Source organism: Amblyomma maculatum, chromosome 2 (assembly GCF_055883805.1).
Source record: "Amblyomma maculatum isolate TAMU_Amacu chromosome 2, ASM5588380v1, whole genome shotgun sequence".
Taxonomy (NCBI): domain Eukaryota; kingdom Metazoa; phylum Arthropoda; class Arachnida; order Ixodida; family Ixodidae; genus Amblyomma; species Amblyomma maculatum.
The window spans coordinates 197,770,793-197,783,339 of NC_139345.1; the positions used below are offsets into that span (position 1 = coordinate 197,770,793).

At 46.7% G+C, this 12,547-nt stretch overlaps 1 protein-coding gene across 1 annotated transcript in view; it reads right to left on the reverse strand.

Moving 5' to 3' along the window:
- Positions 1-8,310: 8,310 nt before the first annotated feature.
- Positions 8,311-12,547, reverse strand: part of LOC146200875 (endothelin-converting enzyme 1-like) — a 182,286-nt gene continuing 178,049 nt past the window's right edge. The window contains exon 7 of the mRNA XM_084592984.1: positions 8,311-8,424. Within this exon, the coding sequence (XP_084449110.1) occupies positions 8,311-8,424 (114 nt within the window). The remainder of the gene's footprint in view (positions 8,425-12,547) is intronic.

Sequence of the window (12,547 nt, forward strand, 5' to 3'; positions counted from 1 at the left end):
GCAAAAATTTTAGCCACAGCTGTAGTTCGCTTATCAAAGACATCAGTGAGAGGCAGGAATTCCTTGTCCTCTGGCTGCTGTTGGGAAAGCGTTGCGTCATCTATGACTCCTAAAAACGCAGTGTCTTCATCGGTCATAGAGGAAGGTTTGACCGGCGCTCGCGAAAGGCCGTCAGCATCCGTGTGCTTCTTTCCAGATTTGTAAATAACTGCCATGTAGAATCCTTGTAATGGAAGGCTCTAACGCTCGAGTCTCCCTGAAGGGTCCTTTAAATTCGTCAGCCAACAGAGAGAGTGATGGTCACTAACGACTTGAAAGGGGCGAGCGTACAGATAAGGGCGGAACTTCATAACCGCCCATACCACTGCAAGGCATTCTTTTTCTGTCGCCGAGTAGTTCTTCTCTGGTTTCGATAGGGTTGTGCTGGCGTAAGCAATTACTTTTTCCCCACCAACCTGGCGCTGCACCAACAGAGCACCTAAACCCACGTTGCTAGCATCCGTATGATGCTGTGCTGGGGCGTCGTCATCAAATTGCGCCAGGACAGGTGGTGTCTATAGACATCTCCGCCACTCATTAAAAGCTTGCCGCTGCTGTTCACCCCAGCGAAAGACAGCATTGTCACGTGTCAATGAAGTTAATTGCCAGGCAATTCGTGAGAAGTCAGCAATAAACCAGCGGTAATAGGTGCAAAGAACCAGGAAGCGCCGCAACGACTTTTTGTCCGTAAGCGTTGGGAACTTGGCGACTGCGGACAGCTTTTACGAATCATGCCAGAGACCTTCTTGGCTATTGACGTGACCTAATAAGTGCAGCTCCTCGTAACCGAAGTGGCACTTCTCGGGTTTTAGTGTAGGGCCTGCAATTCGTATGGCCTGAAACACAGCTAGCAAACGGCGTAGATGCTCTTCAAATATGGCCGAAAACACGTACACGTCATCAAAATACGCCAGGCATGTGTCCTAATTAAATCCTGAAATACTATGACCATCAGCCTCTGAAATGTTGCTGGTGTCGAGCATAAACCGAACGGAAGGACCTTAAACTCATACAATTCGTCGGGAGTGATGAATGCTGTCTTCTCTCTATCGCTCTCATCTACTTCGATCTGCTAATATCCACTTTTCAAGCCAACTGATGAGAAGTGACGTGCATTTCGTAGGCGAGCAAGGGAATCGTCGATGCGAGGAAGAAGGTACATGTCTTTTTGATCACTTGGTTGAGCTTGCGATAATCTACGCAAAATCGTAAGCTGCCGTCCTTCTTTTTACCATGTACCACGGGGGAAGCCCAGGGACTCTGTGACGGCTGGATAACGTCGTCTCTAAGCATTTCGACCACCTGGCGCTGAATGCCTTCACGTTCTTTCAGAGCACACGGTGTGAACTTTGGCGAATTATGCGAATTGAGCAATCCGTGATAATTCGATGTTTTGTCAAAGGCGTTTGGCCGATTCAGAAGCCACACAGTCTCGAAATTGATCTATGAGATCCAAAAAGCGGTCCCGTTCTGAAGACCAATTTGGACTCATATCGACGATGGTTACGGGCGTCTTGTACACTGATCCTTTCTGTTGCAGTAACAAGCAGTGCTGCGTATTTGGGAGGCTGTCGAAAAAGGCCACAGTTGTGACTTTCGGAATTTCCTGACGCTCGTCGCTGAAGTTTGTCAGCAGCACTTCGGTCTGCCCATTGGTTAGGTTGACTAGCCCTCGAGCTATAGAAACGCCTCAGCTGAGTACCAGGGTGACTGCCCGTTGGGCGATGCCATCGCCAGTATGCGCCACGTCGCATTTCACTTCAATAAGAGAGCATGATCGCGGAGGTAACGTGACCGTTTCATTGGCGACGCATAAGGGCATCAGTGGTACTTCCGCATAACCAAGGTCTTCATGATTATTGGTGAAGCAACGACGCTGTCTCGAATGCTGATTACAGCCCCATGAAGACGCAGGAAGTTCATGGCTAAGATGAGGTATTTGTAGCACTCAGGAAGAATAACGAAGCTGTCAACAAACAGCGCGTTTCCTATTCCTATTCGGGCAGTTGTGAGGTTTAAAGGGGGACGGTCTTCCGCACCGCTCCTACTCCGCAGGTGCAGCGTCCTCGCTAGTGACCCGCGGAGGGGAACAAAGGGACAAAGGACGGGGACGACACATAGTTAATACTCCAATGCTATTTATTGCACTTGCAAATAATACAGAGCATGCCGGCTAGCTATACATCAACAAGGTTTTCCTTGGAAGGGCAAGGCTACGTAAGAAGGGCTTTTGACTCACCGGCTAGGGAATGGGGGTGCGATTTCGGCGGCGGACATTTGAACGCGCCGTGAATATGGCGGCCGGGATCTTCCGTGCGCGCCGCATTCTTCGGACGAAGCCATACCACGGCGTTTGCCGCGGGAGGCGGCGAGAGCGTGCGGTATTTACCGGTCGCTTCGCCGTTGGGAACCAGAAGATGGGCGGTCGTGCACGACGGGTCCTCCCGTGTGCGCAGCGTACTCCGTGCCCGCTATCCCCCGGCATTTGCCGGGAGAGACGGCGGGAGACGACCGCTCTCGTTGCCGGCTGGATCCAGAAGCTCTCTGTCGTCATCTCGCGGGAACCCGCGTAGACGTCTTGGTGGCGCATCCATCGTTGATTCTCCTTCCCCCAAGGGGAGGTATTTACCTCCTTTCCCAGCCGGCACTGCCACGACGCTCGGCGGAGGGGTGGTGGCCGGTCGCGGCGAAGGGGGAGGAAACTGGTTTTCCACACAGTACACTTCCTTGTCGGTACCAGTACCTACCCTCAGCACTTCTCATTACTGGCCCAGTCCAGTCGGGTTTTACTTTGCGCAGCGGGCCGGCCAATTTCTGGCTAATTGAAAAACCCGCCCCGGTATCCACCAGAGCATGTATGTACCTCCAGCCCGTCAATAGGAATGGTGAGGTAAGCACTAACAACGTTATCTGGGTTGCTTATCTCTTTTGGCATTTGTGGCGGCAGTGCGGAAAGGTCGGCGCTGTCAGTTTCGTCGTCGGGGCTGCTCATTTGGTGGAGCATTTTCGGCGGTAGTGCGGCACTGTCAATATTTACAGCGGCGTCAGAAGAACGAATTTTTGTCGGAAATTGTGGCGGTGGTGATGGTTTTGACACTTTTCGACTGGTTGCAACCTCCCCTCGCGAGGTTGCGGCTGTTAGTTTCCCCCGTGAGGGCTAGGGGACCGCCGTCCGCTAACGTCAGCAACGCTACGATACATCGGCGAAGAATAACGCTGTGGCGATGGGAAGGAGCAGCGGTTGAACCCCGGGGATTCGGCTTCCCTGCTGACCGGAGGGTCATCCTCAATTTGAGCAAGTCAGCGCTGAAGTGGGGGCGACGAGCAGAAGCAGGCAGAAAGGTCTGGCCCTCTTTGCGGTAGCGCCAGTACCGATACACATGGCCAGGTTGTCCGCAGTAGAAACAGAGTGGTCGGCTGTCAGAAATGCGTCACCTGTCAATAAGGCGTGGTTGAAAGCGCCTGGAGGGCGCTCACTGAGGCCTCTGGAAGAATCGCGTCTCCTGAAGGCTCGGTGAGCTCGAAGGGGCGCGGTCTGAAGGCGGGCGACGAAGGACTGCGGCATTGCTCTCGGGTTGCGGCTCGTGGTAAGGGGCAGGAATGTCAGCTGTGTAGCTGACCGGCTCTGGTTTCGTGGTATGGTTCGGAAATGACTGCCGCGCTGTCGCCGGGTGAGACTCGTTGCATGACGCAGATGGTGATAGGACGTATCGAATTTCATTCCTCACAGCTTCTATGAGGGCATCTGGTGACTGAGGCTTCTTAGCCGTAATTCGCTGCTGCTTCTCAAGGAGAATTTCTCGAATGAGGTCTCTAAGAGTGGTCCTGTCGGTTGCAGTTAGCGCCGCTGCAGTCATCGGAGCACAGTTGGTCGGGTGTACTGGTGGCACCAATCTTAGAGGGCTCGCTCTATAGCTGTAGCGTCTTTAACGAACTCCCTCATGGTGTTAGGTGGGCTGTGTACCCAGCCGACAAACACTTGCTCTTTGACACCGTGCATGAGATGCCGTGGCTTCCTTAGCTCATTCATATCAGTTTCGGCACGGCAAAAGCGGCAGGCCATGTCTTCAGCAAACATAGCCACGCTCTCATTCGGCTACTAGACACGCACTTCAAGCAGGCGCAGCGCATTATCTCGTCGATCAGTTCTCGCAAAAGTGTCTACCAGCTGGCGGCGGAAGTCATTCCATGTGGATAAGCTGGCTTCGTGGTTTTCAAAGCACGTTCTAGCATTCCTTAAGGATAAAACAAACATTGCAAAGCTTCTGGTCAGCGCTCCACTGATTGATCTTGGCCGCTTGTTCAAACGGGTCGAGCCAGTCCTCCGCATCTTCAAACGCTCCTCCGCGAAATCACTCTGGCACCTTGTCACCGGCGTAGGGTTGGGAGACCTGACGAACTTGGGCTTTGGAGAGCCGCTCGGCAGACAGCTCTACTCCGGGGCTAGGCCAAGAAGGTGGCGGCTGTTGCGATGGACAGGCGTGTCGATGTATGGGATCTGCTGTGGACCACCGGAAGGAATCTTATGCATACCCAGCACCTTCATCAGTGTCACGTCTCGATAGAAAGCCAAGGAGGGCATAAAAATAGGACGATTTTATTAGTCGACCAGAACGAGTTTTGCGTTCAAGCTTCCTTCTCTTCCAGGCCCGCGTTTGTGGTTCCAGTCGTCATTTTTGGCGTCGTCTTCTATGACGCAATATTGTTCTTCGTCGGTATGGGAAAAAGGATGGAGCTCTTCCTGTAGCCGCGGATCGCCGCACTTGCTTCTTTATCTCGGCCCGTTTATTCATAGCTGTTTCTATCATTTTTGTTTGTTTCTTTTGACAATTCAATACAAACAAACTGAAAACCTACAAGAATATGAGCGTTGAGCAGAAACTTCTGTCATCTCCAATACAGACATAAAGCGATTCAGAAAAACGCGGCCGCCATAAATTGTGGATTTCATGAAGGAGGACTTGGGCGTTGACGTCTGGCCGTCAGGCTACTGCTACCGTTATCATTTCCGGAACTGATACCATGAAGAAATAAGGGCGAGGGTGTCAGCAAGCAAGCAGTAGTGACGCACACTCAGCAACAGCCATGTCCTCTACCGATAATTCGGAAACACGTCAATATCGGCGCCTCTGCGTAATCCCGCAGTGATCTCAGACACGTTCTCAAGTGGTATAGCTCATACTGAGCGCGATAGTACTTTGGTGAGCAACATTATTTATAGCATGACGTCCGCGCCCTGCGGGGTAAATCAGTAACATCTAACATTGGGCTCTGGGTTTAGGTTATGCGTCCCGTGCGCATGAGCGACAAATCGGAGGGACGCCTGCTTATCGCTTCTTTGTGCAGCCTCCGCTTGCTGAGCATCTTTTGGACCGCTAGGGCCGCGCTACCTGCATCTGTGAGCCTGTGACAATCACCAGGGTGTCGCGATGCCGTCGTGTTTCTCGAGTGTAGTGAGACCGCTAGGAAGGCAAACGGGAGGAATAGCTGAGAAACGCACTTTATAGGCACTATTCTCCTCTGCTCTCGTGCGGAGAAACTCAGGTTCCTAGCTCTGTACAAATGCCAAATGCCGTGTTCATTCTAGCTTATTCCCTAGCGCAAATGTCATCAAACAATACGCACGCAACGCGATGTCCGTGGAGGTAAAAGTCATACGGACAAGACGAATACAGGCGCCAAACAACCAACCACGCCCAATTCTCGCACTCTTAGCCTGGTGCTTGTTTGAAACGCGAGATCATCCGCTATCACTTGCACTTGCTTTTAAACCGAGATATCACCCCATGCCAATTGCCCTTGCTGGCCTAGCCGCTTTCAGGTTTGAGCGAAACGCGTTGGTTTCCCGGCTGCTGCTAAATATATCATTACGTACGTACCTTCCGCCATGAAGTGCAAGCACTGAGCTGAAATGAGGCCGAGAACTGATGAGCCGGCACCACTATATTTTAGCCGCGCATGCGCTTGGGACGCATAACTCAAACCCAGGTCCTAGCTTCAGATGGCGCTGAATTGCTCCACAAAGCCGTTCGATGCACTTTATACAAGCTTGCTCTCCGCTGTGAATCACGAATGCATGCAAAAACACTCGAGAAGATCTTCATATAGGAGTAATCGTTAAGCGTGCCTCGTTTTCCTCCAATCCCCCGGTCTTTTCCACAGTGCTGTCCTATTTCACATGATGAAACACGCATCTTTATAGACGAGAATGCACAAAGCCAGTGTTGTACAGTAACATGGCTGTAGAATTTACCTCATTTTCTCCTAAACTACCAGAGTCGGTTCTGTATGTCATTCACCATTACAGAGCGTGTTTATTCGGAAAAAAAGCCCACCCATAACTTCGAAGCGAATCCGCATCCCTTAACATAATTAACAAATAGAACCAAGGGTCTTACCGTTCATATAGCCCTCCAATCGGCACCATATTGCCTATTTGATCGTTTCTCAAAATACTTGCGTGCTAATCTCCTGTTTTAAATTCACGGTGTAAAATGATGAACCTTCGGAAAGGCTATTTACGGTCAAAGCTAAATTACCTGACTTTGAACAGCTTTGTATACTGCTTGTTATTTTTCTTGACGTCCAAGTTGATATAACAAGTAACAATTTTCAGACATGTTATCGAATATCGAGCGACAGACGTCAGTGCTTTCACTTCCAGAGAAGTCATACCCGGCATTGGAAAACCTCCATTTCCTAAGCCACTCTCGACGCTTTCGTGGCATTTTCTCGATTGTAAGGGATTTTAAGTCAAATTGTGCGCACATCTACATGGACCTACACCTACAGTTCGCTGCTCACTACCAATCCTCAAGCAACAAGACCCCGCCTCCTTTGCTTTCAAGAGAAATGCCAAGAATTAGACTTAACAAACACCTTGCTCATAATCGGCCCGAGACATGACCCACTGCCACTTTGGTATAGAATTCTCTCTGTATATGACCTACACTCACACAGTTTCATAGACGACAAATACCACGCAAACACATACCACAAGAGTTCGTGACCTTAGAAGAGATATAAAAAGATCTCAAAGCATTTCATGCAGAAGGTTCTAGAACAGCTTCTTAGATAGATATCGGGATAGTGGAAGATCAAAGCAAAAACAAAAAGCAGGTTACGTCAGCATGCACCATTCTATACTGACATGCTATGCCATCTCCTTAGCTGTAGAAATAAAAAAAAAACAGTAAAGAGCAAATTCAAGAGAGTCTAATCAACGCCATCTCCGTCCTCAGACCATTACACAATAAAAATGTAATGCAACCCTCAGTAGAAAATGCAATTCGTTAAATTGTGCTGGGTACCCAGTCATGATGAAATCAGCGGTAACGAGACAGCCGGTGCATGCGCTGCAGATGCTCACACTGCTAAAAGGAAAAAGTAAATATACCGCATTAGGTTTTAAAAAATTAAAAAAAAAAAACAGAACATTGGAAACGTTTTTTGAAGAATGAAATGAATCAGAAACTCCACCTTGTTAAATTAGTCATGGAAGAATGAAATTCGTGCCGTCTTCGGAATCTCTTCATTTCAGTAGTGTTACGTCGCATTCGAGTCAGACACACGCATCTAAAACACAATTTTATTTTCAGAAAAGTAGTTAAGCCGATATATGAAGGCTGTGGGCATAAGCGTTCAATAAACCACATTTTGTACTCGCGTAGAAAACTTGAAAGGTTTAGGAAAAGTATTTTAGTCAGTTTTACATAGAATTATACCGTTACATCTCATACTGCTCCTAGGGGATAATGCACTCGTCAGTACGTCCTCCGCTTTTAGCTCTTTAGAAGAATCAGTGCTTCTAAGCAATCTTTCATAACCTAACAATGTTTTAATCGTCCAACAAGAAAACACCATACAGTGTTTTTGGCTTATCATAGCCTTAGTTGCTTATGCACCATAACATACAACCTAACACATACACCGTAGCTTCTGCTTCATTAAAGGAAATATTTGTTTGACTCAACGTTTCTACCGCAGGATTAATTTCTATCAGAAAGGTCGGTCATATATACACACCCAAGTAAGCAGGGCATACTTAGCACGAAACTGATTGTGACATGAAAACGCTTGAAGGATCAATGAGAAAATGAGTATTATATACTAAACAAAATAAAAAATGATAAAATATTATTTACTTGGCATTGCACAAAACTTGATCTATCGCAGAGTAACAATATTACGCTCAAATGTATTATAACCGAAAATGCAAAAAAAATTATTAGCGAATGCATATGTCAGTGCCAAAGTCTTCATCTCCCGCAGTCACCAAATGGCGCACTTCTGTGGCACGTTCATGGGAGTTCCGAGGGGACATCTGAAAGCGACGGCAAACTTGGGCAGGTTGCGCAGAGGGACGTTGCACCGGTCTCTTGCCACCTGCGTGATTGAATTTCAAATTGTTTCGTTTTCTGTCCGTAGTCTGAAATAATTTCAAATGCATCATATGAGAATTCCTCTCTTATAACGTTTTGGGGCATCAAGACAGCATTCGAGTCAAACGGAGGCCTACGAGACTTTCTGCGTGATCTGCAGGAACAGATGCACTTAATGTTTACAGCCATAAGCACTCAGACCTGACCAAATAGCTCACGTACAAAAACCAAATACATTTCTGGATGGCACGTGTATCTTCACATGTTCACTGTCTACCTGGGATGCTCAAGCAATACTGGCATATCTTACCTATAGGTACTCGATCTCGGCAGTTACTTGTGCTTCACTATGCCAACTAGAGCTCCCTTTCTAATCAACGCCGCCGTAGCTTTCCAGACAGTCCCACAAATGCTTATCCACTGCTGTGCTAACTTGCGATAAATTATTGCAGTAACTGTAAAGACAGTTATGCCTTTACTTTAAAAATTACTTTAGTTGTTTTATTCACCTATTTAATATCACGGAACGTCCGCAAGAAAAAAAAAGACACTGAGTGAAACCTTCTTCAAATTGATGCGTTTATTTCGAAACTGTGACGTCTATGATCTAAACGCCAGAGTATACTTTAAAATGTTTTAAAGTTGGACTACTTAGTGTTCTGCCCGCCTTCGTCTTGTATTCCTGTTGTCCTGTCGTATTACACTAAATATGTTTGTGATGCTAAGCGCAGGAGACGTGCGCTTTCTATACTTCCTTCCCAGTGGTGAGGAGAAAGGCGCGGCAGTACCCATTTATATGATCATAGGTTCCACATCGTTGCAAAACACTTGTGAAATTACATATATCCGCCTCTCTGAGTCGACGAGTGAACCCTTTCGTTGCGAAAGGGTTCTAATGGTTCTAGAGTAATGCTTCTAGAGTAAGGTTTCATAAAGCAGTTCTAAGTCAAGGTTTTTGTAGCAACTCATCGAACACATAAAATGCAAAGGTGCAACACGTGCGAATAAGTGCAAAAAAAGAGCCAATGACACAAGGAGGCACCACATACTCTGATTACCATTTAGATAGAGACAAAAGTATAGGGGGATGCTTTACTTTCTTCTTAAGAGTAGACGCGAAACGCCTTTGACACCGCATTTTCATTGCGCGAATATTCTTTCTTTAATTTTCTTGCACAAATAATTTCAATTGTAAAATTATTATTACTGTAAAATGAGTACACATCTCCAACACGCGTTAGTAAGTTAGACGCCGCACAACGCGTTCATTAGGTGCTTATTGAACACATTTGATACCAACCTCCTATGTACCAACCACCCTTCGTGAGCAGCTGACTGGGTCCCAAGCGTTGAAACTTTAAATTCGGGAAAGAATTTTAGTCATGTTAATTCAGTCAAGTTAGGCTGAGGGTTATGTAAATATATATTTTGGGTGCAAAAAAAATCATTCTTGGCTTATGCGTTTCATTCTCGTCTCGCATGCAGAAGACATGGGCTACAACCGAAATGGTGATATATTTATTTGAATCGATTACTTCTAACTTCTGAAATACTTCAATAGAGGGTTTACAAAAGTGAGTCTGGCAACCATGAGCGGCACGCTGATCCCGCGCTGGCAGCCATATGTTGTTCGCTCCATCCGTTCGCTTTGGTTCGCTTCGTGTCCGTCCGTCAGCGCCCGCTGTTCTGTCTGCGCTTTTCATGTTGTAACCTAGTGTGCTGTGCTTGGACCTCTCTTCTGTCCCTGGCGGTGTCTGTTAGCGAAGCCAAGAAGCGTATTTTGACAGCCGAGGCGTAACGGTTACAAACTGCTCTACGAGTCGTGCATGGGCCCCTCGTCGATCTGCGCAGCATCATCCGTATCCAGGTACAGCATCTAAAGTTTTGTAATGTGCAGATTTTTTTTTGTCTGTGTGCTTTTGCTATTTACTTTAACGGCTATGAGAGACAATCGCGAGTTTGCTTGATTTGCGCATCATCGTCGCTCATCCCACTGCTACGACTGGGATACTTGTTGGTGAAATGAGCGAGGATGCAATTTGTTTTGAGATCAAAGAATCGTGCCGAATTTGACGTAAGTCGGAATGGCGCTTAGCACTTTCCTGCCTATGCCGTCGACGCAGTTATTGGCACGGGTCTCGGAAATAATCGGGGACTGCGTAAAAGAAAAAAAAGAAAAATGAGTCATTGTAATTTCGGCTCCCAGTGAGTGAAGATTTATTGGTGTGCAATAGGCGATGATGAGATAATAAAATATTTGTAATTAATTGGCCAATTGATTAAATAAAGCAACCAGAAAATACAAAAAAAAATTGAGGGTTTAAAGGTGACAAAATGCTCAGAAAGAAAAACCAGTACTTGGTGATGCTAATGAAGACGATTTAGAATGTGTAATAGATTAATTGAAATAATTGAAGAATGTTTTCAAAGGTGTCAATTGCTCAAAATGGAAAGGCGATTGTTGCTGACCCTGAGTATTGGTGTATAAAAATATAAATCATTAAATACAATAAAGAAACAAATAATCGAAATATAAAATAACAAAAAAATCTAAAAATTCAAAAAGGGAAGAAAGAAAACGTGTGTGTGTGAATGAGAGACGCTATCGCTTCATACCCTTCACGGCGGACCTTAAGTGTCCCCCTAATGTTTTATAACAGTATTATATAATATAAATATGGCTTTACGAACACAGCCAGTTGCACCAAGCACTGGCACTTCGCAGTAAGGTGAGCTGACTTTTCAAATTTGTTTTCGTTTCAGTAGAGTTCCTCTTCCTACGAGTTCCTCGAAGCTTCCCATGACAGCACTTTCATGTGAGCTTAAGGCTTCAAATGTCTGCTATTTGACGGAGGGAATGAACAAAAAATCAGCATATTTACAAAATCAACTGAATTTCAGGTGGCTGTCTATTAACGAACTATCGGACGACTCGATAAAATGCACAATAGTGAAAAGCAAACTTCGTTATTTTATCGTTCGCACTTGTGGGTATGAAGGCGCAGAATGCAAACCTAAGCTGCGCGCTCTGGACGCGGACCGGACTTCGCATGCATTATCACGTGATAACATCTTTCGAAACGGGCTGGACGTGAGCATATTACAACACACTAGTGGGATGTCATCGTTTCCTGCTTTACTAGACGCCGCGGGTTTGGCAGCCGCTTTTGCTGCGTGAAACACGCACCTCGGGCGCACTAGACAGCCGTATTGCTCTCCGCACCAAGCACTACCATTTCGTACGCCTGTGAAAAGTAGTTTCGGTAATCATGCCCTTGTCGTAAATCAAATACACAATGGTAAATGCAACCTACGTACAAAAGGTTTCAAAGAACGTATTTGAATTATAGCGTTCGGTATACATACATTGCTCCTTCTCCCGTGTCCTCCATCGAAGCATAAGCTTATCCTTCAAGTTAACAAGGCTCCATAGCACGCAAAACAACCTTGCTGTTTTAGGTGATAGCACGTTCTGTGAGCTAGCTCCCAGTCAGAGGGACGTGCAGTAATGCTTTACATGACGCAAGTGACACTTGTAAAGCCGATTAGGATTGCAAACGAGCGTTCGCATACACGCGTATGCCTTGTTTCCGTGGGCATCTACGACGATGCGCTTGCTGCAGACGGGTACGCAGAAACATGCTGGCATCATTCCGAATAGAGCTTGGTGCTAGCAGCGACTGCTGTGATGTTAAAAAATGAAACAATCGCTTGTGATCATTCCAATGCACCTTGCGGTGCAAGCACGGGTTCCAAGAAGGCGCACGTTGACAGCGTACTCAATGGGAGGCGCGGGCGGACTGAACAAAACATGGCCGCCGCGCACAGTTTGTGTCTCTTTCAATAGATGGCGCTAACGTTTGTAAAGCCTCTATTACGTTAAACTCCTCGCGAACGTTTTCTTCATTTAGACCTTTGTCCAATTTGTTATTTTGGACCTGTGGTCAATTTGTTACCTAGCTTCATTTTGAATGTGGCGTGATTGAAATTCCCGGCCTAGGTCATATAGTTTGATCCCTATGACATTAGAGAGATTTAGCTTGCCGGAGACGTATGACGCTTGCTGGAGACGTACAGACGTAGACGTATACGACGCCTACTGCGCATGCGTGCAAAGTGCCGATACG